At 40.9% G+C, this 27300-nt stretch overlaps 1 protein-coding gene across 1 annotated transcript; it reads left to right on the top strand.

Annotated features, from left to right (window-relative positions):
- The first annotated feature begins 851 nt into the window (after positions 1-851).
- lgr4 (leucine-rich repeat containing G protein-coupled receptor 4) lies at positions 852-27099 on the top strand. Its single transcript, XM_088371471.1, has 18 exons — positions 852-1662; positions 10589-10660; positions 14311-14382; positions 15559-15630; positions 16455-16670; positions 17970-18041; positions 19057-19125; positions 19959-20030; positions 20155-20226; positions 20409-20477; positions 20548-20619; positions 20730-20795; positions 20913-20984; positions 21091-21162; positions 21609-21734; positions 21944-22041; positions 22208-22261; positions 22384-27099. The coding sequence occupies exons 1-18, from the start codon at positions 1478-1480 to the stop codon at positions 23790-23792; spliced, it is 2940 nt and encodes a 979-aa protein (XP_088227597.1). The 5' UTR covers positions 852-1477; the 3' UTR covers positions 23793-27099.
- The last annotated feature ends 201 nt before the right edge of the window (positions 27100-27300 follow it).

The raw sequence follows: 27300 nt of genomic DNA on the forward strand, positions 1-27300 counted from the left end.
ATAGCCTTCATAAACCCGAATACTGCCAATATTCGGATTTTAAAAGGCTCATTGACTGCATGTGGACATAGTTAATATTTAGGTTAGAAAAGGGGTAACCCTGAGGTTTTACTTGGATTTTGAAAAACCACTCTTAAAACTCCTGGGCTATAAACAAAACAATTTGGGTTGGTCAAATTGATCCAACTTCCCAGGTCAGTCCAATTTTTAACCCAGCAGTTTTAGACCCTTATAACCGATAAAAACCTGAACCCTTAACTCACTGGTGTCAAACTCAAGGCCCGGGGGCCATATACGGCCCGCCACATCATTTTATGTGGCCCGCAAAGACAAACTGTGCATCAAATTCGTGTGTCATTTCTAGAATTGCAAATTGTCTTTACTTTTAATATCTCTTTTTCAAAATATTTGACCAGTTTTTACTCATCTGATTTGAAAACAAGTTATTTGTCAGTTTGTTTTGTAGCTTTTACTGCATATAATATGAGGTGCTCATACATTTATTTGGGTTGACAGTCATAATGGCCCTCCGAAAGAAGCTATGACTACAACGCGGCCCGCCAAAAAAAATGAGTTTGACACCCCTGCCTTAACTTATTCACGTCAAAAAATTCAGATCAATCACCAAAATTAATATGGACATATATATGCACTTATTCCCACTTCAGCCTCTGAAACTGTTAAAAGAACAGCCCAAATATTTTGTATTTGTGACTTATTTTCAAGACTGTCCACCTGATGTGGCATATGTTGTGTGTGTTTTCTAATAATGTACTTGCACGGGCATTGAAGGAGCGTGCAAGCATTGCTCATGCAAGAACACAGGGCAGCTTTCAGTGACACAAGCAGACAGGCAGGCAGGCAGGCAAGTAGGCGGACAGACAGACAGTCAGGCAGGCCCCAGTGCTCCAGGTTGTCCGGCAGGGTGCCTGCAGAGCTTCACGCGTGCTGTTGATATCAGGATTCAGGAGCGTGAGGAAGCTGATCGGCGGCGAGCGGTGCAAAGCAAAGCAAAGCAAAGCAGGGCGGCAAATGATTGTTTGCACCGCTCAACGAAAGCTTCCAGAATCACTTGAGCGAGGCTTTTACCATTTGGCACGAACAAGCTGCCGCTCGCTTTGTGGTTATTTAATGGGGCGGTAAGGTAGGCTCGACCGCGGCTGTCGCCAGCACTACAACTTTATCTTCATCGACTAATGCGACGCACAGGCAGTGTGTAATTGTCTTTCGGCAAGGCATATCGCACGTCTTCGAGGACCATGTTGTTTTTTTGACTGTACCTACCCATTGAACGTGCGTTTTTTTTTTATTTTTTTACAACCAAGTGCGCGGACGCTTAACTTCGATCAGGCTTCCTCTCCCTATGCTGAACTACCACATGAGGGGTCGACGTCGATAAGACTACAAAGGCCCCCCTCTCTAATATTATTATTACTAATATTTTTGCATCAAAGTCACCTGAACCTACGTGGGGGAAATGCCTTTGGGTTTGCTCTGGATTTGTTTGTGGTGCTTTCTGCGTCCCGGAGCCACCGGCCAAGGACAGTCGACTCCGGCCGTTTGCTCCCCCTCATGCAGCTGCGATGAAGATGGAGGTGCTGACTGCTCCGGGAGAGGACTGACCACCGTCCCGTCCGGCCTCAGTGCCTTCACCTACTACCTGTAAGCTTTCTCCCAAATCCACGCATGCATTCATGTCGCAAATGCGTACGGTTGACACCGTGGTCAACAACCGTGGGCAACATTTCGGATAAAGTGGACAGAAACCAGTGATGTGTTTTTGTGATTGCGTATTGATTTCTTTCATGGTTCACTGTGTCAAGTTGGTGAACTGGCAACTTTATATAGCATAACTACAGACTCATTTTACATTAATTGTGCTTAGGGATGTTTTGTAAGGAATATTACCATTTAAAATTGATTTTCCAAATTAATTATGCTAATAGTGTTAGTTATTTAACATATTAATGACATTTAAAATACTAGAAATGCATTGTGACACACTGAACGATGCTGCTAATATTTTGATGACTTTATTAGCTGTCAGATGTTAACATTGGTGAAACAGGTCCCACAGTTAGATGCAGTCCAGTCATTGCTGTAGTAACGGTATTAATAACCATTTGGTTATTGAGAAGCTTTCTCATTGCTTTATTCTTCCTCTCAAGTAATGAATTATTTTTTATTGTGGCATTTGCAGTAATAATTGGAACTATTTGGTTCAATGTAATTGTTTGATGATCTAATTCAGCAAATGCAGTGTTCAGCAATGCCTTGTTTCAATTTATATGTGCATTTAATTACTAAAATTCAAGTTTGTTTATATAAACAATTAACAAATTAAACAACTGGCAGGTCTGTTTTACTTAACACCGAAGCCACTGTTGATGATTGCTCCAGGAAGGAAGTATTCCAGTTTATTTCACAACGTCTTGGTGTTATTCATTAACTTGTTTAACTACTTTGGTAGGTGCATCAAGAACACTCGATGGCATTGCTGCATTAGAAACGTAACTAGTAAATCCTAGAATGCTGGCACATTAATTTGATGCAGTCGTTTGTATTTATGTTTCAATAATAATACAAATATCATAATAATAATTACAGTACTTAAGTACTTAATGAATACAGTAAGAAAAGCAACTTTCGTTCCTCTTAAGCGCAATTAACGCTAATTGAAGTCGCCACTGTTAGGAATGTTTTCGGAAAAGTAAACAGAGGAAGTCATATACTAATCCATCAAGACATGATGTCACACAAGGCGTACCTTTAGAGTTTAAGTTCTTCTCTACAGTTTTTGCTTTTTGAAAACGCTCCTATTCAGTCTTGCGTTGCAATCTTAACCAGAAGTAGAGTTTTCACATAATATCACAGAGTTCGCAAGCACTCAGCTGTTTGTTTTGTCTTGCTGATGTTGTTTGCATGATTATATGAACTTCTTATGTGCATACTCATAGCTATTTCACACCACTTTGGTAGATTTAACACTAAGCTACTTAAATATGCAGTAGAAACTCTTAGTCCACTGTGAAAGGTTGTTTGTCTCTTCTTGCTGTCTTTCTTCATTTGTTCTCCCAGTGTCTTGAACTTTAGTTGTCCTCTACCACTCCCTCTGCTTTTTGTAAGTGAAGTGCTGGGGTTTTTGGATCGCGATGGATTAGTGAGATGTATTGCAGCTGCAAGATCTCATTCTCTCTGGGTTAATGCCTCCATCAATTATTTGCTCATACGTGATGGCTCTGTTGTGTATTTTTTTTGTCATCTCTGATTTTGCTGATATAATTTTCTTGTCTTTGGGCCTATTCACACTTGAAGCTTTTTGTCTTTGTTAAAGTTTTGCCTTCGCTCGCATTGTCAGCATTTGACAGATTCAAGCAATTCAATTCAGGGAGATACCCAATGTGTCAAATGATCTGCTCAACAATATGCATAAAGAGTGCATACATATAAGATTGTGTCTGCACCGGTTTTGTGGCTGTGGTTACACCATCATTCAAAGTTACGCTGTTGTCCACCATGAGCCCATATAACACCAACTGGCAGTTTTTATGTCTCGGTGGTGGAAGTGGTCATGTCATGAAAAGCGGTGATTATGTGTTATTAAAAGTCTGCATTCAGCGCTCACAGTTTGAATTTCCTCTCTATCCAAGAGATTGGCAGTTTATTTAGCTGATTTCACAATGTGTAACTTTTAGAATTCAACTCTGTAAATGATTAACTTGTATTGCAGCTTGATGTGAGCACGAATGGAATCTGTCATATGGAGTAGGATCATAAATAGTTAGCTTTAACGATTTGGATTATGTTTTTCAATAAATCTCCACACCAGCACAATGGCTCAGTAAATAAGAATGGTTTTGGTTGTTTCCCTTGAGTAGCACTGTAACTCATTCCTGAAAGATTCTCAGCACATAGACCAATGCAAATGTGGTTTTCATTCCTTCCATTTGCCAGATATGCTCCACCTAAATTTTGAAAAATTCTGAATATCGTCATATTTTGCAGCTGTGCTTAAGGAACTAATATAGAGTCAAACAAACATTTGGGCACTCTGCAGGAAGAGTCCGACAACAAATACTTCTGTTGTTGCATAAAAATGTTATAATTACAGCACAGTTGCAGTATAATGCGGGTGTATTACTTTTTCAATTAATATCCAGTTTTTTGATGTTGATGGAGGCCAGTAAATTTGAATGAAAAAAGAAACTGCACTTGCCACGTTCTTTTGGAATGATATTTATTTTGGTTCTTTTTTTACTGAACCCATATTTATATCGTTATACTTATCAAGATATTTGGCAAAGCAAAAATATTGATATATATTTTCTTTTGCGTATCGCACAGCTCTATTTCCAGGCGAAAATAAGTAGAAGTGTGATTATCAATGCAATCAGATGGTGACATTGTTTATCTTGACTAATCATTGTTGCCGTTTTGACATAGCCTCTTACACTGTTGACCGTCTGTAAATTAGAGACGTCCATCTAAGTCAGCTATTTTGCTATCTTATAGTTGTCTGTTAAAATGGCCAATGCAGGATGGGACTTCAAGCTGACCTAAAAATTTGCTGGCTTCCATCATATCAGGTGTAGCAGGCTACGACCCGTGTGAAGTCAAACATTAACTACTCACTGTCCCATCCACTTGAGGTGAAAACAAATTTTAAATGTCAGATTGACGTCACCACTCATCTAATTATGTTCGTGCGGTGATTGCCAACCACATCCGCATCACATTAGTTGCGGCAAGAGATTGTCAGATGTGCCGCGGGAAATGATCCAATTTTCCTTGACGGGTACAATGATTAAATACTGCAGACCTGTCTAAGAAAGTAGGTGTAATGTATGTTTGTTTTCTGACATGTTTGGCTGCTGGTGTGTATGGATGTCCTGATCTCTTTTTTTATTTTTTTGCGTCAGTCGATGTCTTTGGTTTTAAGTTTTGGGGTTAGGGGTTAAAGGGTGTTTCCCAAGTACCCACAATGAAGTGTTAACGTACAAAGAGAGCAATACTGTAAAGATTTGATAAATATATGGTGTTTCCAGTTTGTGTCTAGTCTTGCATATTCCAAAATAATCCCCCCCAGTTTATTTTAATGCCGAGCGCCAAGTTGGGAACGAATGTGACGTCACGTCCCTTACGCCTGCCACTTGCTATTGAGTTCATACGCCAGATCACTTGCCTATGGATGGAGATTTGTCTTTTCTCATGCTTTTCTGATTGTGAGGTGGCCCCCAATAAGCCACCACAGAGGAGGAGGAAAACATACAATATGGCTACGCCGAGGGCGTTTCGACAAACAACTTAGGTGAGCTATTATAGGTTGCTTTAATACAACCGGTGCAACCAAAGATGCATTTAGATCAGGGGTGGGCAAACTTTTTGACCGCCGGGCCGAATTTGGTTCTATATTTTGACCGGGGGGCAGAACCAGGAGCAGATGGATGTAGTGTTTGTGTGAAGTAATAGAAATGAGATGTAAAGGTCATTGCATAAAAGGTTTGTACTTTTAGTAGGTAGTAAAGCATGGATATTCAAAAAAAGCTTTTTGAAAACAAATGCATTTATTAACAGCATTAAAAAAGTATTTCACCCAAAAACTACTATCAGTGATTCTCATTAAATACGACACTGTTATTATGAATAATAGTTTCCATCACTTCAGTGCCTGCAGGTCAGATATATGAAATATGTTTATCTAATGAGGCGAAATCACGTCAAACGGTAAACATTCTGACCAAATACATCATCTTGAAGAATCAGTGAAAGAATACATTCAAATAAAGTAATAAAGAAATCAATAGTATTGTTGGTCTTCCATTTTTGCTAGTGCATCATGGTCCGGAGTGAAATTTGTTGTGGTAATTCTTAGGATAGAGCCGAGATGTCGGTCCGTTAACCTAGAGCTGTGACGGGCTTTGTTGACGTTCATGTGGCTGAACGTCTGCTCACACACGTCGGTCGAGCCAAATTGTCCTCTCTTTTTTTTTTTAAACACTTGGCACTCAGTGTCCACCTTTCTTTTCCTCGGGCCACTCATTTTAATGGAAGGATTCCAGGGGAAGGTTTGTGGGTGGCATTAGCGTAAAACTGTATCTGAAAGCTCAGCGCGCGAATTACGAGAATGCTGACGTCACAGCCTACACTCGAAATTCGGCAATGATGGAAATAGAGCGCGGGGTTCGCCGGGTCCGTACTACTTAGTACGTACACGCACTTGTGAGTGTGCACAGAGCTTTCTGACACGGCTTCCGGGAGTAAATGCGCGGGCGGGCGCTTCCCCATCTATTGGGGAAACATAATAATTGCAGAGACAATGACCCAAAAAAAAGTTCAATAATAGAATTTATTCAGGTTTGGCGGGCCGGATTAAACAGCCCCGTGGGCCGGTTGTGGCCCGTGGCCCGTAGTTTGCCCATGTCTGATTTAGATACAGTTTTTCTTGATAAACAATCATAGTATCTTTTCTTCTGAGCACCACAGGTACACGTTTATAGAGTAATTGAATGATGATGGAGCCACGTGAACTGCAATATCTCCTCTTTTGAATGCATGTGACATGGACTGCATTGCACCACCCCGTGCGTCTGTGTTTGACACCCCCACCACGCCACCCTGCGCAGTAGTGACGGGATATAAGGGCGTTTTAAAAATATTTTGAAGATAATAATGATTAGAATTCATTCAATGAACTCTACAATGAGTCAGAGGGATTGTCCCACTTATGTTATATTAAGAATGAAATCCAATGATGTCTTTGTACATACTAGATCTGTAGAGCGCTAAATCTGCTTCTAATTCAAATAAATCAAACTGTTGTTAGACCACTCCTCCTTTTCCCCAGTCTTAAATTTAGTCTACTTTTTGTTATCTACAGCAGATGTTTTTGTTGTGTGCATGTGTGTTTGTGTGAAATTTTGAAATTTTCAATGTTCATTTTAAAAACAGGAAGAAACAGAAAGGCGAGACTCACTCCTATACTCCCAACCAATTGAATGGCGGCACGGAGTGCGCAGACATTTTTATAATATGCACTAATGTGCACTGGTAATGTTGACATTTTAAATATCGCCACAGAAAGGTCTAAAGCACAATGTATATGTACAGTATATAGTTCACATGGCTGTGTCTGCCAACTCTTACTGACGCGGAAGTAAATTTCTTTTGTGTGCTGTCTCGCTGCATATGTGAGACACGTCGCTCCCTCTCTCACACTCCTCGCTCACTCCTCAAGATGATTGTCATTGACTGGGTTGATTTAGCCATCAACGTCAAATTTGAAAGGAGCAATGTGGGTGCTTGGACTGACCTCTATCCATGTAACATGGTAAGGTCACGTGACGGAGATCATCCTTGTTTCCATTTTCGATACGATAACGATGTATTGTACTGCCGTACAGTGAGCCATGTTAATAAACCTTTAGTTTCCCAGAATAGTAATTAATATGAACCAAGGATGTACCCAATACAATACATATAGCGTGTGCTAAAAACTTACAACTTAGCTAAAGTCTCTTTAATTCTAAAAACAAAGTTTATTATGAATAGTGGTACTTGAAGTGAAGATTTTTGAGAGCACACATGCTGAATACTTGAATGAGAGCTGCAGTCAATCTGTCAATTGGTCTGACTGTTGTGGCCCGACTTTGAGGGCAGCCTGCTTCGGTCAGCCGCCGGAGGACTTGTTCGGCAAAGAATGGTGACGATGAGCTGTGCCTTATAATATTAATTTGAATTTAGTACTAATCGATGAGTTCTGTGGACACTCTTACATCCCAGACGAGACCTTCATACATTGCTGTGTGTTCTGGCAGGCGCCTTAGGTGATGGAGGAAACGTAGATGACCCAAGCTATGGTTAAGATAATCGATAGCCGCTCAAACCGCCACTGATGAGCCTCTCTCTCTCCCTTCACCGCCATATTCAGAATCACACAAAACAGGTGATCTAGAACTATAACCAACTGTGTTCGGGGATGTTGCGTTTGATTAATCACGGAAACCTGGCAACACGCTCAAATTCAAACCTGACGCTTCAGTGCAATGAGAAACAAAGGCTTCAGCACAGCGAAAAGTTTCACCACTATTATTTATTATGTATTTATTTTATTATTTATACTATACATTATTTTCGGATTATTTACCCACGTGTGGATGATCTTTTCTTTTGAAAAATGGACAGGATTCGCTCCCACACCTTGGTGATGTGAACATAACATTTCTCATGTTATGTTGTTGGCGTGATGTTATGAGGATGCTGCTAGTAAAGTTGTGGATTCACGTTTATTATTATATTTTACTGTCGCGTTGGCATACAAAATTCCCCCATGGAAGTAAGGGTTGAAGGGTGTGTTGGGAACATGGTGTTCATGTGGTAACGCACTTCCGTTGTTCTTCCTATTCCTCGTTTTACGAGTAGTATGTTCAGTAAAGTCTTTTGCGACAAACCTGCTGCGCCTTCTTTCCTTCGGCACCTCAGTATCATTGTTTTCATGCCGGTCGTATCATTTTATTTTGTTGTATTTATCCGCCTCACCATAAAAGCTGTGTGAAAGTGAAAATATTGTCTGACGATATTCCGGTCCTTGGTGCTAAAAAGGTTGGGGGTCGCTGGGTCAGACAATGGATAGGTAGCAATTACGTACCGTGACACTGACTGCACTGTGCCCTACTGTAATAATAGTAATTGCTACTTGCCTGAATGCTAAGTAAGTGAGTGATTTATTCTTTGACACAATCATTTTAACACTCTGCGACTGGCTGGCGACCAGTTCAGGGTGCAGTCTGAGTTTCGTCCGATGTGAGCTCCCATTGGCTCCAGCAACTCCAATGACCCTGAACAGGATAAGAGTTGTTGAAAAAGCAATATTAACACTAGTGGAAGTGATAACAAAATGCAACCACCTTTACTCATAGGTACTTTTGTATCAAAGCTTTTGGGATTGTTGATCACCTCACTGTCTGAAGTGGCAGGAGTTCAGAAAGTAGCCAAACATACTTTTTCATAGACCACTGTTTTGTCATTCTCTAACCCTGTTACCCTCATAGGAAGCGGAATACAAATGTTTCTCAAATTAGGTCTGCTAATTGTTTCAGCTTTTTGCCTTTCTCTCGACATGAACAAACAGCACATGGGATTGATATTTAGCAATACCAGATTGTATAATCATTTATGCCTGTCATCATTAATCACAGCTGCATTTTGAGTGTCCTCTTCAATCTATCTTAGCAGGGGCAGACCAAGGACCTTGATGAGTAAAGCAGTCATAAAATGGGGGAGGGAGGAAGCAGGATAGTCATGCAGCTCTCTCATACGTTGCTTTGTTTGTGTGTGATTACAGCAATCTGTAAGATTAAGTCGCTGAACATTCTACAATTTTCTTAGGAATGTGTCTGGACGATTACAAGTGGTGGCAGATCCACAGTACCGATTGCACTGCCTGAGTGGGGAAAAGCAATAACAATCAGGCTGTTGTCTCTAAAGTAACTGGATCACTCGTTAAATGTGGACACTGGACAGGACATGGAACGTAGGGAGCCTGAGCGTTCTGGCATGGATACGCCATGTAATGCTGCCGTGAGTGTTGCTGGAAATGCAGAGGAAGGGCAATATGATCCTTGTTGTATTTGAGGGGCCCACACAGGTCCTAAAGAGATCTGGCAATGAAATTCAAGATGACCAATTTTAGAGTTAGAATTTAGGTGAGGTGCAGGCTGCTGCTTTATTTCTAAATTTTGGATTTTTTTTTTTTCGGGCTGCATAATTCATGTTGTGTTTGGTGACTTCTCATTAAAATAATCATTTTTGCTCTCTCAGTAGTCTGCACCTTTCAATGTGAAATATGACACTTTGTTGTTCTGTCTTTGGCATTGAGTGCATGCAATGCACATGACCTGATATTAGCGTTTGTGGGGAAGCAAATCAAGGCCTGAGTGCATATTTGTCATGCTGCCACATGCTTATCTTGAAGGTGGATTGAAAAGTGTAGCTGCCTGGGGCTGAAGTATAGTTAATTTTTTTTTCAACAGCTTTTAAGCTTTTGATGATTTCCCTCATCAAAAATGAAAACTAGAATACTCAAATAGTTAAGAGTTTTTTTTTGTGATGGCAGAAAGCATCGACTCTACTGCGTTCTAAATGATTACCTATATACTGTTTGTGTTCATCGTCTTAAGTTTATGTTTATGCTTCGGTTTTGCCTGAAGTAGACCACACATTTCCCACGAGTGCCAGTGCGCAGTTGTGAAATCCTGAGCTTTCGCTTCCCTGCAGTTAGACTGAAATACATTTCTCTTTTCCGTGGCTGTGTGAAGGATGAATTCGCGATGAGATGACGAATCTAATTGTGTGTAAAAAAATATGATAATGTTGTTGAAAATAAACCGTTAATTTTGGTTTTGTACGATTTATTGAGTCAAGGAGAATTCAGCTGGCACAAGCTTCATTTGCAACATCGCTAGTGACCTTAAACTCACCTTTTTTTAACATGTACTTTTAACACTGAAGAGCCATGTCATTTTGTGTCAACAGTCGCCACAAATATGAGATAAAATTGCAAACTGATATTGTTTTCATTTTTTCTCCACAGAGATCTGAGCATGAATAACATCACTGAGCTTCCAGCAAATGTTTTCAAGAACTTTCCTTATCTGGAAGAGCTGTGAGTGCATGCATTCTTTTCTTTCATTAGTGCTATATTGACACAGTACAATGTTGACATGAGGGTTGGGCCTTATGGTATGGACCTGTTTTTTTGAGTTAACACTGCAACATGGTGCAGCAGGCCCATAATGAGTTCCTTGCCATGGTTAAAAATGAATAAATGAATGAGCGAATGGCAATAAATAAATAAATAAATAAATGCAAGTTCAAAATATACACGTGACATCACAGTGCAAAGAGAAGCAGGTAAAAAAACACAATTAAAAAGATTAGGTAAGGGCTTGAATCCATAATAGTCATGTTCTCCTTTGTGTATTCTTGGGCGTTTTTAAGTGTCAAACATCTAATCTCTGTTTGTTAAATGCTTCTTGTTCTGGCTCAGTGCTGGAGGAAGTTGGCGATAATATCAGTCTACCTGATATCAGGTATCATGTTGCCCAGAGGATGCTAAATGACTCGTACGTAAATGAACTCATGTGATTCCAACTCCGCTTGGGCTTTCCGTGTATGCCTTTTTTTAACTTTTGGATCTTTCAGTATTTAGAGTCCTCACCCTCTGTTTTCATCCACCACTTCAATCTGCTTTTTCAAAAGTCAATTTACTTTTCATCATGCTGTCTAGAGGAATGCACGGTTAGTAGACTTGAAACAATTCCTTGCCCTGTTACGCTTTTATTTTGAAGTTGTTCCCTAGCAGCGCCCAACCCTTTTTTTTGCCTGTGTCACCAGCATAGTTTGTGGTTGTTATGTTGACTGACATATATATCCATCCATCCATCTTCTACCGCTTATCCGGGGTCGGGTAATGAGGTCAGCAGCTTTAGGAGGGACAGACTTCCCTCTCCCCAGCTACTTTGTCCAGCTCATCCCTGAGGATCCCAAGACACTCTCAGGCCAGCCGAGAAACATAGTCTCTTCAGCTCGTCCTGGGTCGTCCCTATGCCCGAGCAACCTCACCTGGCTCTTCTCAACGTGGAGGAGCAGAGCCTCAACTCAGAGTCCCTCACGGATGACCGAGCTTCTCACCCTATCTCTAAGGGAGAGCCCAGGCACCCTGTGCAGGGAACTCATTTTAGCCGCTTTTATTCAGTCATGACCCATCGCTCGTAACCATACGTGAGGGTAGAAGCGTAGATCGACCGGTAAATCTCTTCACCACGACGAACCTGTACAGAGTCTGCATCGCAGCAAACCGCACCGATCCGCCTGTCGATCTCACGCTCCATCCTGCCCTTGCTCGTGAACAAGACCCCAAGATACTTGAACCCCTCCACTTGAGGTAGGACCTCAACTCTGACCCGGAGAGGGATTCCACCCTTTTCCGACCAAGGACCATGGTCTCAGATTTGGTGGTGCTGAGTGCTTCACACTTGGCTGCGAACCGCTCTAGTCAGAGTCCAACCCTTGCTGGAAACAAATCTGACTTACTGCCAAAAATGTGGACCAAACTCTAGCATCGATGATACATTTATACAATTTGTATAATTGGGTAATTTTCTATAGGTTAACAGAAAAGGTTAGAGCAGCTCAATCCCATTATTAGGCTTTCTTAATTTACGGTCAAGTTCTCCGAAACCACATACCTGGTTTTGGCCTGATTTCTAGAATAAACACAAACAATACAAATTATATTTTGCACTTGATGTAATTTGCAGTTTCATTCATTAAAGGTTCTGCATTCTGCAGGATTTTGAGTTTCTAATCGCGACTGCCAACTGCGGCCTAGAAGTGAAATTGCACACTCCTTTGTTTGTGTGCATCACCTTCATTTTTTTACCCCTCCTCGCTTGGAGAAACTGTGGGTTTTTGGGGGCAAGCTAGATGGCAGTCTGTTCTCAGCAGATGTAGAATCCATTACAGCAAAATAATACCGTCTGGTCACGACGCGGTAAGGCAACAAGCTACTATGAGAGCACCCATGACGTCACTTCTGCAAAAACAGTGCAGAAAACTCAAACCCAATTCCAGTTTGAACATTTTTCCAGAGGTTTGCAAGAATACCCATCGTGAACAGCAAAAGTGTTAATCTGCTTGTACCGTCCTCGCTAAGACGCATGTTAGCTTAGTCCAAGCTAGACAGCGAACTAACTCTTAACTGATGATGCAAGACGTCCTTCGGTCGTTTTGTAGCTTTACTTGGATAGTTTGCCACCAATAACAGAGTGAAACTAGAAAAGACAAAACAAGTGTCAGTTCCATTTACATGAAAACAAGAAAATATAGCACGGAGCATACAAAGCGTTGCCTCTGTTGGTGTTTCTCTTGAGTTTTTCTCGGTGGGCATGTAATAATGTGGTCTCTAGCTTCTCTTTCCTCAACTACGCAACTCCCTCCCCTCGCGCACATCAAATGAGGCACAGACACTTCCTGGTTTACATCGCTTCTACCAAAATAAAGCATAATTTACAAAGTAAGAGTGTGAACAGTGAACAAATTATGTACGACTTGCCTGAAAGGCAGAACACTGCTATTTATAGGATGTGTGAGTCAGAAATGGTCAAATGAAAAGGCTGGTGTAAGGATATTTTGGGCCAAGATTTTATGGTGTGCAGGTTTAAGTATGTTATCAATTATTTCACCTCATCAATTCTGTTTTGCCGTAAACCTTGAAAAAAAAGCGTAGTTCTTGAAACTAAGGCTGAGTGAGCACTGATACCAGGTATCATCGTCAGTTGCAGTTCCAATTATTCCACAGGCCTAGAGCGCCCTCATGCGGTTTAAAATGAAAATAACATGTGAAGTGATAAACGACTAGTAAGTAAGTAATGTGTTAATGACCAAGTAATAATGTGTTAATACTTTCACATTTAAGTCGCTCCTGATTATAAGTCACCCCCCAGGCCAAACTATGAAAAAAAAACTGCGATTTATAGTCCGGAAAATATGGTAGTACCATTATATAACACTCGGCAATGTCTAGGAAAAGATCTTATTCTGACAATTCTCTCCTCTGGGACCTGAAAGGCATGTGGTTGTCTAACTTAACACACTCGTCCTTGATTCTCCGGCTCACACACCCAGCAGCTCTTGTTTCAGGGTTTTAGTCTGGTCAGACTCATATTGCAGGGTGATAAATCTGTCGCTAATCTCTCAGGCCCGATGGTATACTTGGACTAGATGTCCCAGTCAACCTTGTCCATGCACACACACTTTCTTAACAACTTCTCTTGGCAACAGGAAAGGGAGGTGTCCCAACACACTTTTATGGGTACACTGCGGATTATAACAAAATATGATAAAATAAATAATCCCTTCCAGAGAAATAAATGGCTATGTTCACCTACGAGCCCGCTCTCATAGGTGATAAGCACTTGTTTCCGTTTCAAAAACAATTGAAATACTCTTGGTGGGAGGACCAGAAAGCAATTTGGGGAGGGTATATGTGCAAGTAGTTCTAATCTTGTTTGGGTGACAGACAAAGTGACAACAGGCCATGACAGATGTGTCTTTGACACCCCTGGCCCCATTTCAGTGTGAGAGCTTGAGCCTCATTTGAGGTGCTAACATAGAGAACTTTTCAGTCTACGCCTCACTGTCTGTTTTTTGTTTTTTTTTCTCAAACAGACACTCCATGTGGCTACATTTGAACTGTTTTAAATGTTATTTCATATTAATAATGAAAATTCCTACTTATTTTTTTCTTGTTAGGAGACTTGCAGGGAATGACTTATCCTTTATCCACCCCGAAGCCCTGTCTGGACTACATCAGCTCAAAGTCCTGTAAGCATGCACTCTCCTTGCCACCACCACTGTCAACACTCTCATGTAGATACAAACACACACACTGTGACAGTGTGAAGTTTTCCACCCACGGGGTGGGGGTAAAGCAAATATTAAATAAGTTGTGTTGCAACTTTGAGGCTCTGTTGGTTAGTTTTGTATATACCCAAACATACTAATTCAGTCTTACTTGAAACGGACAAAATGTTCTTTTCTATCCCTGGCAAACCAACTGTTTTTGTTAACAAATCTTGTGTAAACAGTGTAGTTTACTTTCAAAAGCTTACACTTTGAAAGGTATCCAATATTATATGCACCTTTGCACAAAGTCCTCTGGGTATGCTAATGAGCTCTTTGCTCAAGACCCTAAAGTAATGAACCTGCAGTGCTCAAAGTACAGGGCAATATATAATACATAAAAACAAATGATCACAACTACATGGTAGTGCAGTGCGATATGGACAAAATGATTAATTTTGTATTCCGTTAATATATGTTCCAATATACTATGATATTTAAAATAAAAATAGAATAGGAATCAACAGGCTGAACGCAACGGTATTATAACGTTACATAAACACATGAACAAGGACCTCAGAACGTCCCTTACGTAACATATTAAGAGTTATTCAAATAGCTATAACATAAATAACATGTTAACAAGTTCATTGAACCATCCTAGTCACTCCAAATCATCAAATCCAACGAAGTCTTCTGTGTCACTTATAAACAATTTCGGAAGTAGAAGATACGACGCTTCCGGTACTACGTTGCTTACGTCAGACTCATCGTCAGTTGTAGTTCCACAGGCCTAGAACGCCCTCTTGCGGAAGTGTGAAAATAACATGTGAAATGATATCATGTGTTAATAATTTCACACATAAGTTGCTCCTGAGTATAAGTCGCACCCCTAGCCAAACTATGGAAAAAAACCTGCCACTTATAGCCCAGAAAATACTGTAATATGAAAATTTTTTTAGACATCTTGCGTCTCTTTCTGTCTGCTAGTTTTTGAGCAATTTTGTAAAATATATTGAATTAAGTTATTATACTTGTCTACAAATTGAAGAGCTCCTACACAGCTTACCAACGCAGTTAAATTGTTAAATTTTTGTATTGTATCTGATGAACCAACTGGTTTAATTGTAAAACCACAGTGATCCTTTTTGTCTTTAGGATGCTCCAGAATAATCAACTTAAGACAGTGCCTAGCGCTGCCTTGAAGAGTCTTCATTTCCTCCAGTCTCTGTGAGTTACTTGCATGCATGCACACACAAAGACAGTAGGGACAGTAGGGATAAGTTCAGTGTATTAATTAAAGTAAATGTTCTAATAGATGTTAGTTAGTTAGTTAGTTAGTTAGTTAGTTAGTTAGTTAGTTAGTTAGTTAGTTAGTTAGTTAGTTAGTTAGTTATCTATCCCATTGTCCAGTGTTTCCTGTCTTCCTTTCGTCTCTCCACTGTCTCTTGCTGAAGTTATATGCTCTTGTGGAGCCAGGACTCACTTTGTATGAAGCCCCAGAGAGCTAAATGTCAATCAAGACTGTTTTTCCTTCCAGCTCAGACACTTGAGGAATTTTGAGGGAGGGCGAGACACACAGTGAGCGGGAGGATAATGGCAGAAAATGATTCGATGGTTGTGCTAAAACACGTCCATATTCTGGACCGATTTGCAAATGTCAAAATCCAAATTTGCCCAAAATTACTGGGCTTCTCTGAGAAATCAGAATCTAAGCACAACACAACCACTAAAATGAACTTCTGTTTACGAATGGAACTAAATATTTCAAATTTCACATCCAAATAAAAAAAACAAAATCATTTTTTTAGCAACTGGCATAAACCTTACATTTAGGTGGTCTAATAAACATGTGAAGTACTATACCAATATAAGATCCCGGGAATTTTTCTCATGTATATTTATAATGGTTGTGTTTAATGAAAAACTGAATGGATGTTTCTTGTTTCTGCTTAGGCCATATATATATAGTTTAAGCTTCTGTTGGTCAAAATCAGCCCTTCAGTTATTTTGTTGTAATCCTGTCTTAATTTTTTTCCCCCTGTCTCCTTTAGCCGACTGGATGCAAACCATATTACTACAGTTCCAGATGACAGTTTTAAGGATCTTCAGCAACTGCGGCATCTATGGTTGGACGACAACAACCTTACAGAGGTCCCAGTTGGTTCTCTTCAGCACCAGGCAAACCTACAAGCGCTAACATTGGCCCTCAACCGCATCTCGTACATACCAGACAACGCCTTTGCAAACCTCACCAGTCTAGTTGTCCTGTAAGTTTTATCATCCTATTGTTGTAATTGTCATGTTAAATTGAGGTACAAACAAAACACATTTCAGGTTTTGACCTTCATGGCATTGTACCTTCCCTGGGTTAAAGTATCACAATATTCTTTACACTCATCCCCTACGCTGTTTGAAGCTGCAGTCTTTCCTTGGACAGCCAAAATATCATGCACTATTTACTGTCAAATCTCACAAAAAGAAAACTGACAAAAATAATCAGCACTTTACACAACAGTCTAATTTATTCAAAAATTCCAATGAAGGAATTCACAGTTAAATTATTTTAACCTGATGTAAATAGTAAGTTCTATATTAGAATCATCACAACTCTAAAGAGGACAAGCAGTATACAAACCGTATTATTGTAACGTGACACAGAACACTTAAGGAATCTTTTTTTTTTTCTTTTCTTTTTGTTTTTTTTAATTGTCCAAAGCAGAGTAAAGGAACTTTCCAGTCCTTATATGATAACAGAGATAGAACTGGATCAACCTGCTTGTTGTCTTTGTGAAACATTAGGGACACAGAGTGACTAAGAACATTTTCTGCTTTATTTAAATAACCCGCGACAGGTAAAGGATGCAAGCCCGTGTTATGATGAAAAACAATATAACAACAAAGTTTGTATTGTAGTACTTTATTTTCATAACTTTGAGTTGAAAACCAGCCTATTCAAATATAGTGATGCTCTTATAATGATGATTTTAAAAATGTATGCCTACTTATGAGAAACTCTCAGTCACACTCGATCATTGGTGTCAAACTCGAGGCCCGGGGGCCAGATACGGCCCGCCACATCATTTTATGTGGCCTGCGAAGACAAATTTCGCATCGACTTTGTGTCATTACTAAAATTAGAAATTGTCTTCACTCCTTAGAAATAGAAGTACTGCTAGCAATTTTTATTACCATTCATCTTCTTAAACAATTTGAACAGTTTTGACTAGTCTCTGATTTCAGAACTGGTTATTCATCAGTAGCCTATACTGTAAATAGTATTAGGCGTTGACAGTCATAATGATCCTTCGAGGGAAATTATGACTACAATGTGGCCCGCGACAAAAACGAGTTTGACATCCCTGCACTAGAGAAACATTCAGGTTGACGACCCTGTATTTAAATAAACTGAACAATAAACGACAGTGGGTGCAAAACCACAAAGGGAAGTCAAATAAACCACAAAGGGAAATCAAATAAACCTGGCTGGAAAAGCACATTAGTCCTATGTATTGCACGTCAAGGTTCTTTTGGGAGAGTCAACCTTTGTTGTTGTTTGTTTATTTCAGTCATCTTCACAACAACAGAATTACAGAGATTGGCAACAATTGCTTCACTGGTCTTGTGAACCTGGAAACACTGTAAGTTATGAGTTAATGGGCATGTGAGTGAATGGGTGGCGTGTATATGTATGTGTATGCGTGTGTTAACAACACCTCCCACTCCCACCCTTGCTCTGGTCCTCCAGACATCATTGTCTCCACTTCCTCCTGTAATTGCTGAGGATAAATAGAGCAAAGTACACGATTCTTATCAAAACTACCCTCCCACTGTTTGCTGCTTCCTGCCACACAGCCATAAAAATCCTTTGATGGGCAGAGTCCTTTACTGATTAACAAAGGAGTCACAGTGATTCTTTTGTGTGTCTACTGGCGTTAACTACTACATTTTCCTACATATCAATGCATCACCAAATTCTCTCTTGGGTTCAAATCAGCCTATATTAAATCTAATACATTTGCTTTATTGTGTGATTTGCTGATAGTGGTCAGCAATGTATTTTACACGAGATTTGCCATCACAAAACTTACTAATACTCACTGTACTGTACTGTTATACTGTTAGCACACATTTGGGTGCTTTGGCAAATTGCAAATGTTTTAATCATCTTTTACCAACGGTTCAAGGAATGGTGGCTTGTGAACAAGTTGTATTTCTATATACGGTAATTCCTCGTTTATCGCGGATAATTGATTCCAAAAACCACTCGCGATAAGTGAAATCCGCGAAGTACGGTCACCAACAAGAAGTACTGGGCAGGCTAACGAGTTAGCGGAAAGATGCTAATTTGCAATCGTGCTAACACGCGAAAACAGACTTCTAAAGGAATGTAAACGAACATTTGGAGCAAAACTACATTGTCCTAAAGGTTAGACACGTTTCCTCAATTTAGAAGTTTTTTTTTTTTTTTTTTTACTTTTAAATGTTTTTTTTAATTTGGAAAAAAAATCCGCGATGTAGTGAAGCCGCGATAAACGAAACGCGAAGTAGCGAGGGATCAATGTAATGTGTTTGGACTTATAGCTCAAGATTCTGTCAGTACAAAATGCTGGCGAACCGTGTGCTGACCGACATGTTTTTTTTCCTTCCTTGAAGGGATCTCAACTTCAACAACCTGATTGTGTTTCCCGACGCAATAGAAGACCTGCCCAAACTGAAAGAACTGTAAGTTTATCGCCTTTTTTTTTTGGTACTATCGCTCAGATTTGTGGTCGTCTTGATAACCTTACAGGTATTGTCAGATGTACCTCCAAATTCTGCCAAGTCCAATGTTTCATTCACTATATAGATGCTACCTTACTTATGAAAACGGAGACATACTAAAACACGTTAGGTAGAATTTCTGAATTTTCCAGTTACAGCGTTTCTCCGCAATCCACGCCAGGTAGCCGTGAAGTCATTTTTGCCAAATCTGCACCGCACTGTTCCCACGGCGTCAGTGTGGTTACGCGGATCCACTTATGCTCTAGCAGTTCTTTTTAAAATTCCTTGGTGGCTTTTTGTGATACAATTAGGGAATCTATCAGAGCTAATTACAAGTGTAGTACAAGTGATGATAGTGGCAGTGCTAAGATCTGGCATGCTATCTCAAACAAAGGAAACAACGGTTGCCATAATTGGGAAATTCGATTTGGTTGAAACAATGCCACCTTCCCGCAACACATCACAAAAGATGGCGACTTTGTCTTGGGAGCGATGTGAAGAAAAAGTGTCTGTGGTTGTGTGCAGAGATGAAAGCCGATACTAGTGGACACCACTTTTTGCTCCCTTCTCAACACGTCGTTCATCATGAATTAGTCAATGGCTACCTTTTTCTTCTTGTTTGTCGTACACACAAAAACTATTCACTATTACGTCGAATACCACAAGCTGTTTTAATGTCCTCCTCACTGAGGGCAACAATTTTTGACTTGCCTTGTCTCATTTACCTGACAGTGCCTTTATACATTTTATGCATTCTACATCTCTCAACACGTCCAATGGCCTTTTTCTTACAGAGGGTTCCATAGCAACGATATTGCTTCCATACCTGAAAGAGCTTTTCATAACAACCCCCTGCTGAGAACCATGTAAGATCAAACCCACGCACCCCGGTCCACCCCTTAAAAGACAAATCACACGATTTAGTTTTTGCATACACTGTCCAAAGGACGAAACCATTCATGTGAAAGAAACGGTTGTCCGTCATTGCAGACATTTCTATGACAACCCGCTGTCCTTTGTGGGTGCTTCAGCTTTCCAGAATTTGTCTGATCTCCACTCACTGTAAGTCACATATCTTCCTGACAAAGCTCAGTCTAATGTTAATGTGTGTAAAGGTTTTGTATGCGATATTGTGTATATGCAGCATGCAATTGATTGTTTCGGTCCGATTTTCCTCGCTGTCCCATGCTTTGCTCTCATTATTTCTTACTACATTGTATATTTTCTCATGGTGTGTTTCCCAGGATGCTGCGTGGGGCCGGCATGATGCATGACTTCCCAATCCTCACGTGGACAAACAACATCGAGACTTTGTGAGGGAACCTGAATGAATAATCACTGTGTGCGTCTCAGCGGTGGCTGATGATTTTTTTGTATTCCCAGGACACTGTCAGGGACCAAGATATCTTCTGTCCCCGCTGATCTGTGTGACGATCTCAAGCTGCTAAGGACACTGTAAGAAACGTTCCCTTTCGGTTCCTTGTGTGTTGACTTGTCTATGTCGTCACGCCTTCGTTTCGGATGTTCCCACTGAGCTAATTAGCCGTTTATGTTCTCCTCTTTAGAGATTTGTCCTACAATGAGATTAAGGAGTTACCATCCTTTCAGGGTTGTGTCCAACTGCAGGAGATGTGAGTTTTGATACGTATAAGATGGCTGGGGCTTGGAAATGTCCTTAACATGACAAATGTCTTCATATCTTGTTTGAACGATGCAAGTCTTAATGACGTTTTGTTTTCAATCAACAGAAGCCTTCAACACAACCAAATTGGGCAAATAGGAAGGGAACATTTTCAAGGACTTACTGTTCTTCGTTTACTGTAAGTCACTTCAGTCTTTCTCTTGCTCTTTCCCTCTCTACACAGTTGGATGCATGAATTGTTGTATACCTTCATAGTTTTGGTTCATTGTTCTGGTTTTCCACAGAGACCTGAGTAGAAATAAAATCCAATTCATCCACGCTGATGCTTTTCTCACCCTTGCTGCTCTCACTAACCTGTAAGTATGAATGATTACTTGACTAGGGGTGAATATCAGCATGAGCGCATGAGCACTGGAAATTGAATATTGCGCTCCAGTTCATGTCCGTGACCTCACTTTTGCACATTAAGAATAGTTCAGACCATCCTCAATTCAAAGTCAGCCGCCATATCCATGTATCCGGTAAATTCTTTTGTTTTAGGACAATAAGGTGCCATTTTGTAGCCCTGTTGTAATTGGGAAATAAAAAATGACAAAAAGTTTATTTAGTGATGATAAAATGGCATATCTTCATACAGATGTGCTGTCCATCCATGAGGTCGGTGGGTCGAGAATAAAAAATCAGCACCTCGTGCTCATTTGAGAATCATGCCAATATTTGTATGTGCTTCTCAGGTCATAACACCCAGACTGCAATTCTGTTTTAGCGAGAATAATATTAAATGTACAATCAATCCCTGCAGAGATCTGAGTATGAACTATCTGACTATGCTTCCGACGACTGGACTGAGCACTCTCAGTCACCTGAAACTCTCAGGGAATCCACAGATGAAAAATGTGCTGACTGTGAACCAGTTACCCAAACTCAGGTGAGGAAACGCTGAAGAATAAATGTGTCACTCAACTTGTGTGCAAACAACTCTTTACCAAGTTGTATTTACCACAGTAGCTTAAAAGTAAGGCAATTCGAAAAACGTGTTGTTGTTTTCATAAAGTTGCTGAGAAATGGTTGTTCAAAAGGTCAAATATTATTTGCAAAGCAAATATTTCCCTGACCAAAAACCGTGTATGCTTGTAGATCCATTTCCGTCCCTTATGCCTACCAATGTTGCGCATTTGTCGGATGTGACTCGGTGACACGTTCTTGTGAGGAAAGTGACGTCAAGCGATCAGCAGGTGAGAATGCTGCAGTCAGTCACACCCTTCCCCTTCAAAATGTGTCGTGTAAACTGAAGATTTGCAATGCTATCTCGATGTAATCCACTCCACTTTACTTAATGATGTTGCTTTGAGCTCTAAATATGGCAAGTCTCCTCCCTAACATTTGTTACTTATCTTTCAGGCGAAGAGGCGGTAGAACGAATTTCAATGCTTATGCATTGCTCTCCCTCACCAGGCAAGCCAGTTCGCCCCCCACCCACCCAACCACCCACCCACACACACCTACCTTTGCCCTCAGTGTACCAATGTTTAACTTGGTGTTTTGATTGCCATTTTCTTTTCTTTTTCTGTGTTTAGGTGCCTTTAAGCCTTGTCAGCATCTTCTCGGCAACTGGATGATCCGCCTGACAGTCTGGTTCATCTGCCTGGTCTCGCTGTTTTTTAACAGTCTAGTACTGTTTGCCACCTTCTCTCCCACCCACTGCAACCTGGGACACTCCCACTGGTGGGCTCCATCCATTCCGCCAGCCAGACTGTTGATGGGGCTTCTCGCCTTGGCAAACCTGCTCACGGGCCTGTATGTGGGCGTGTTGACTGTGCTGGATGCTGCTACTTGGGGATCCTTCGCCGAGTTCGGCGTGTGGTGGGAAATGGGACCTGGCTGCCAGTTTGCGGGCATTCTTGCAGTCTTCTCGTCAGAGTGGGCGGTTTTGTTGCTCTTACTGGCAGCAGTGGAGCGCAGCGTGGCCGTGCGGGATATTCTCAGCAAAGTGATGTCACCCAGGAGGAGCGGCCTCGGCCGAAGAGGATGCTGGAGACGAGAGCGACGCTTCGGCCTGGCCGCGGGGCTGTTAGCGCTGGTTGCTGCCGCTGCCGCTTGCCTGCCACTTGTGAGGTTCAGCCAGCAGTCCGCCTCTCCTCTCTGCCTGCCCTTCGCCGGGGCCGAGAGTCCGGCCCTGAGCGTCACGGTTATCCTGGTGCTGCTGAATGCACTGGCTTACCTGTTCACGGCAGCTGTATACACTCAGCTGTACTGCCATCTCGGAAGGGTGCAGCTGGTTGACCCGGAGCAGACGGGTGCCCTCCGCCATGTAGCTTGGCTCATCTTCACCAACTGCATTTTTTTTTGCCCCGTGGCTGCTTTCTCCTTCGCCCCCCTCCTAACGGGGTCCACCGCCGGAGGCCCCGAGATCGCCAAGTCCGTCACTCTCATTTTCTTCCCCCTGCCAGCGTGCCTCAACCCAGTTCTCTATGTTTTCTTTAGCCCGGCTTTCAGGGAGGACTGGCTGAGGTTACGCAGCTGTGGACAATTGAGCAGGGAGACAAAACAAACGGGAGGCGAAAATCACAGAGACGATGGAGGCGAAGACTCCGAGCTCACGGGTGGCGGCTCCTCCGCTCAATTAAACTTTGACTGTGGCGCTTACTCTCAACTTTGCGGGGAGATGGTTGTGTGTGAAGAGTGTGAGGCAACGCTGCATGCCAAGACCTGCTCTTCCTGCTCATCCTCCACCGTCTGCAGACACTTGGTGAAGTCTCACAGCTGTCCCACCCTCTTGACAGGCGTAAGCACATGCCAGCGCGCTGAGGGATTCTGGGCGGAGAGCGGTACGCCGTCCGCTCAGTCCGAGTATGCGGACGAAGGGGACTCGTTTGTATCTGACAGCTCAGACCAAGTTCAGGCATGCGGCAGAGCCTGCTTCTGCCAGAGCAGAGGCCTCCCTCTAGTACACTACTCATACAGCATACCTCGAGTCAAAGACTAAGGCGCATCGTCTGCACTGTCTGCGCAAAGATCTACGTGACATTAGTTCACCAGGGGACAAAAACATTTGCCTTGGTCAAAGATCACAACAAGCACTTAGGTCTGTTTTCAGTGTGTGAACAGACGCAAGCACTCATTTAAAGGGAACTCTGAATTTGGTGTACGTGGAAGAAAAAACTCTCAAAAGCTGGCCGATGGACATTGAGGAAGACATTTTGCCACCTGTGCCTGCTTCTTGTGTTTGACGAGGCTACTTTGTGCGCTCCTAAGCTTTTGAATTATTCTCAACTCTGTCAAATGTTAAAGCGCCTCTGCAGCCAATGATCATTTTATACTGCCATCTTATTTTATTTTGTTTTTTACGTAAGTGTAGCCAACAGGTTTGTGAATGTGTAAGTCTGGTGGTCTCCACCTCAAAGGTGAAATTGACAGAATTGTGTGATAATGGTTTGAGAGGTTGTCAGTCTCCTCTTAACACTTGCTTGTATTAAGTCACCAAGACTAAGAATGTGATCAAGTAGCAGATATCACTGTTTTGAGCAACAGCTCTCCGCTTGCCTGTTTTGAGTGCTGAACTTATTTATTGTTTGAGCGGCAGCAATGTTTGGATGGAGGTTGTGTCATTTGTTGGAACGGTAACCTTGTTCAGTAACTAATAACCAGCTTTTTTCAGGTTCTTGCAAATAGTGCATTTTTAAAATACATTACCGGTACATGTAAATAAGGTCTTGTTTGCTCATCGGACACTTCCAAATGCCGTGTCCGTATCAGTAGGGGACCCTGGGTCGTCATGCCATAGATTATAATCAAACGCCACTCGTGCTGATGTTTTCAAGATAAGAACAGGTTGCTTTAATGTGGGATCTTTCATTGCTTTGCTGACCAATGGGCACTTTTGTTTTGAAACTAGTCGGCACTAACAAGACCGTTTTAGTGAAGTTAAATGTAATTGCGTTGCACGAATTGCAACCGGTCCCTGTTTAAAGTCCCAGAGACATCTTTTTTTTTTTTCTTTCAATTAGAACGGAATTTGATAGAATGTATAAAGAGAACACATTTGCCACATTGGAAATTAAAAATGGACACCGATTACTAAGAATAAAGCTAAAATTAAATGCCAGTTTATCGATCGGGTTCCGCACGCAGCCATAATGGTGGAGCCATTACTGTGACGTCACAAATTGTGCATCCGGATCTCAACAAACCCAAACAGACATGAGACAGCATGTCAGCCTCCATGGCAGCAATAATCTTACACAGAATGCAACATATTTCAATTACATGTGCTTCATTGATTATATACATTTATTCTTGTTGGAATGAGCCTTTACAAGAGTTATTTTTTTATAATATTTTGGACTGGAGATGGTATTTTTCCAAGGGTAAAATTCCCCATTTGCAATAAGTCATTTATTTTACCCTTGTAGTACAAAATGTTGTACTTGTGTGGGTATTATTAGGTACCTAGGTCTCATAAATGGTTTTATAGCAGCCCGGCTGGGGGTGGGATGGAGGCAGGCAGGTGGGTTGTGCAGGCATGTCAAACCGCTACCGCTATCTATTAAAAATTAAAACAAACCAAAATCGCAAAAAATTCAACAAAGGCAAAGCTCTCAAATCATATCTTTAACACTGCGCCTTTGAAAGATTTCACTGATAAAGGTGCATTATAAATGCTGTGTTATTATTATAATTATCATTATTATAAGGGGGGGGGATTAGAAAATTTGAAGCAATTTCTGGGAATTTCTGTCTATTAAAATCCTGTCTCCAAGGACCATATCCAGTCTAAATTCCCAACTCTGGGAACTGAGAAGGATGTCTAAAAAATTCATAATGTTCATTTATTAATTATTTCCTGATGAGTGATGTCCGCAAAATATTTATTTATTCACTAGTATTATTCTTGGTACAGTGGCCTAACTTAAATTAAAATTAAACTTACCCTTTTCCCTTTTCCTCAAGTTTGATCCTCATGCTCATGATCCTCCCTAACCCTAACCCTCGTCTTTTGGAAACAAAAATAGCGATACACCTGCTTTGTTGGTGTTACTGCATCCCATAGCGATACACCTTTTGCCTCCACGCTTCGACATACTTTTGTTTACATTCACTGAAGCTAAACGCGAACAACTTGAAACGTCACTTCCGGCTTCTTCCCCAGTCTAGAAAGAGGCCGCTCAGTGCAGTCAAACTCGTCTGCGCGGCAAATTAAATTACATTTTTCAGAGCAACAGCTTCCTTTTCGTCGTTTCGATCGTCAATTTATATTTATAAGCCCATAAGCTAACTAAAACCGATTTATAAATATACCGGTGTCTCTGGGACTTTAAATGCCTCCATCACACTGAGAAACATCTAATTAGATAATTCCTTAATTGAACAATAATTATAGTCCACATTTCTAACACATTAAATAACATATTTGTTTGGGGCATGCAGAGTCTAAAATTAGCACAGATAATATATTGTCAGATAAGGCTCTTCAAATCTACTCCAGTGTAACAGCAACATCATTATACTGTAGGACGTTATCTTTTTTTCCCCAAATCTGTCTTGTCTTTTACTGTACCGAACAACATTTCTCCAGTGTTCTGCATATTATTCTCATTGCCAAGCATCTTCAAATGTGACTGTGTGAGAGGGCAAAGTGGGTTCCACCCTTGGAGCATGTATCGACAAGTGCTCAGGAATGTAGCCAATGGAACGTTGTCTTCACCATCAAGACAATCTTGTGTCCTTGAGTGGATGATTTTAGTTTTTTGGGTACACGTCAGCATTGTCTAGAATGCCTTTGTTGTCTGTCGCACTTGCCAAAATGTCCTTTGATTGTCTCCTATCCCAACTGGTGATAATCTACAGGTCTTTTTGTAGTTAAGTTGATGTTTATTAAGAATCTAGGTGTTAATGTCTATTTTGTAGCTATCTATAAATTATTTGAACAAATCGAAGACTGGGATGCTACTCTAGGAAGCTACCTCCACGGTTGTAGTTAGCAGCAGTACTTTACAAACAACCCTCCTTCGTTTTTTTCTTTTCTGTTCATTTTGTTGGCATCCCTGGCTTTATGTTGACCCTTTTGTGCGAGCATAATGTCAAGTACTATTTGTGGGAGGAATCTATACTGTATACTGTGATTTTTATTTTTTTAACCAAACTATACAGTAAGAATTAGTTTTATAGATACATGTTCTGATGTTATTTTCTTGGTTCATTTCTTGTTCTTTTCATGAGATCTTCCCAGGCTGTATTGTTTAATCTGCTAATGTAGAAAAAAAAATGTGAATAAATCTGTGCAAACTAAACAAGTGTTTCATAATGGTTGTTGCACCTCAATCAAGGAGAAGTCACAAATGTCCCTTTCAAGTAGTTTTATAGCACATGTTGAATATGTGATTCGTCTGGTTCGGTTCAATGGAAGTCTGGAAGCAGACTTGCATTTGCAAGTTTCAAGTTATAATTTATTATTGCAAGTTATAATTTATTATTTTTATTATTATTCAAGTTGC

Source organism: Syngnathus floridae, chromosome 3, assembly GCF_059516105.1.
Source record: "Syngnathus floridae isolate MCC-2025c chromosome 3, RoL_Sflo_1.0, whole genome shotgun sequence".
In the NCBI taxonomy this organism is placed as follows: Eukaryota; Metazoa; Chordata; class Actinopteri; order Syngnathiformes; family Syngnathidae; genus Syngnathus; species Syngnathus floridae.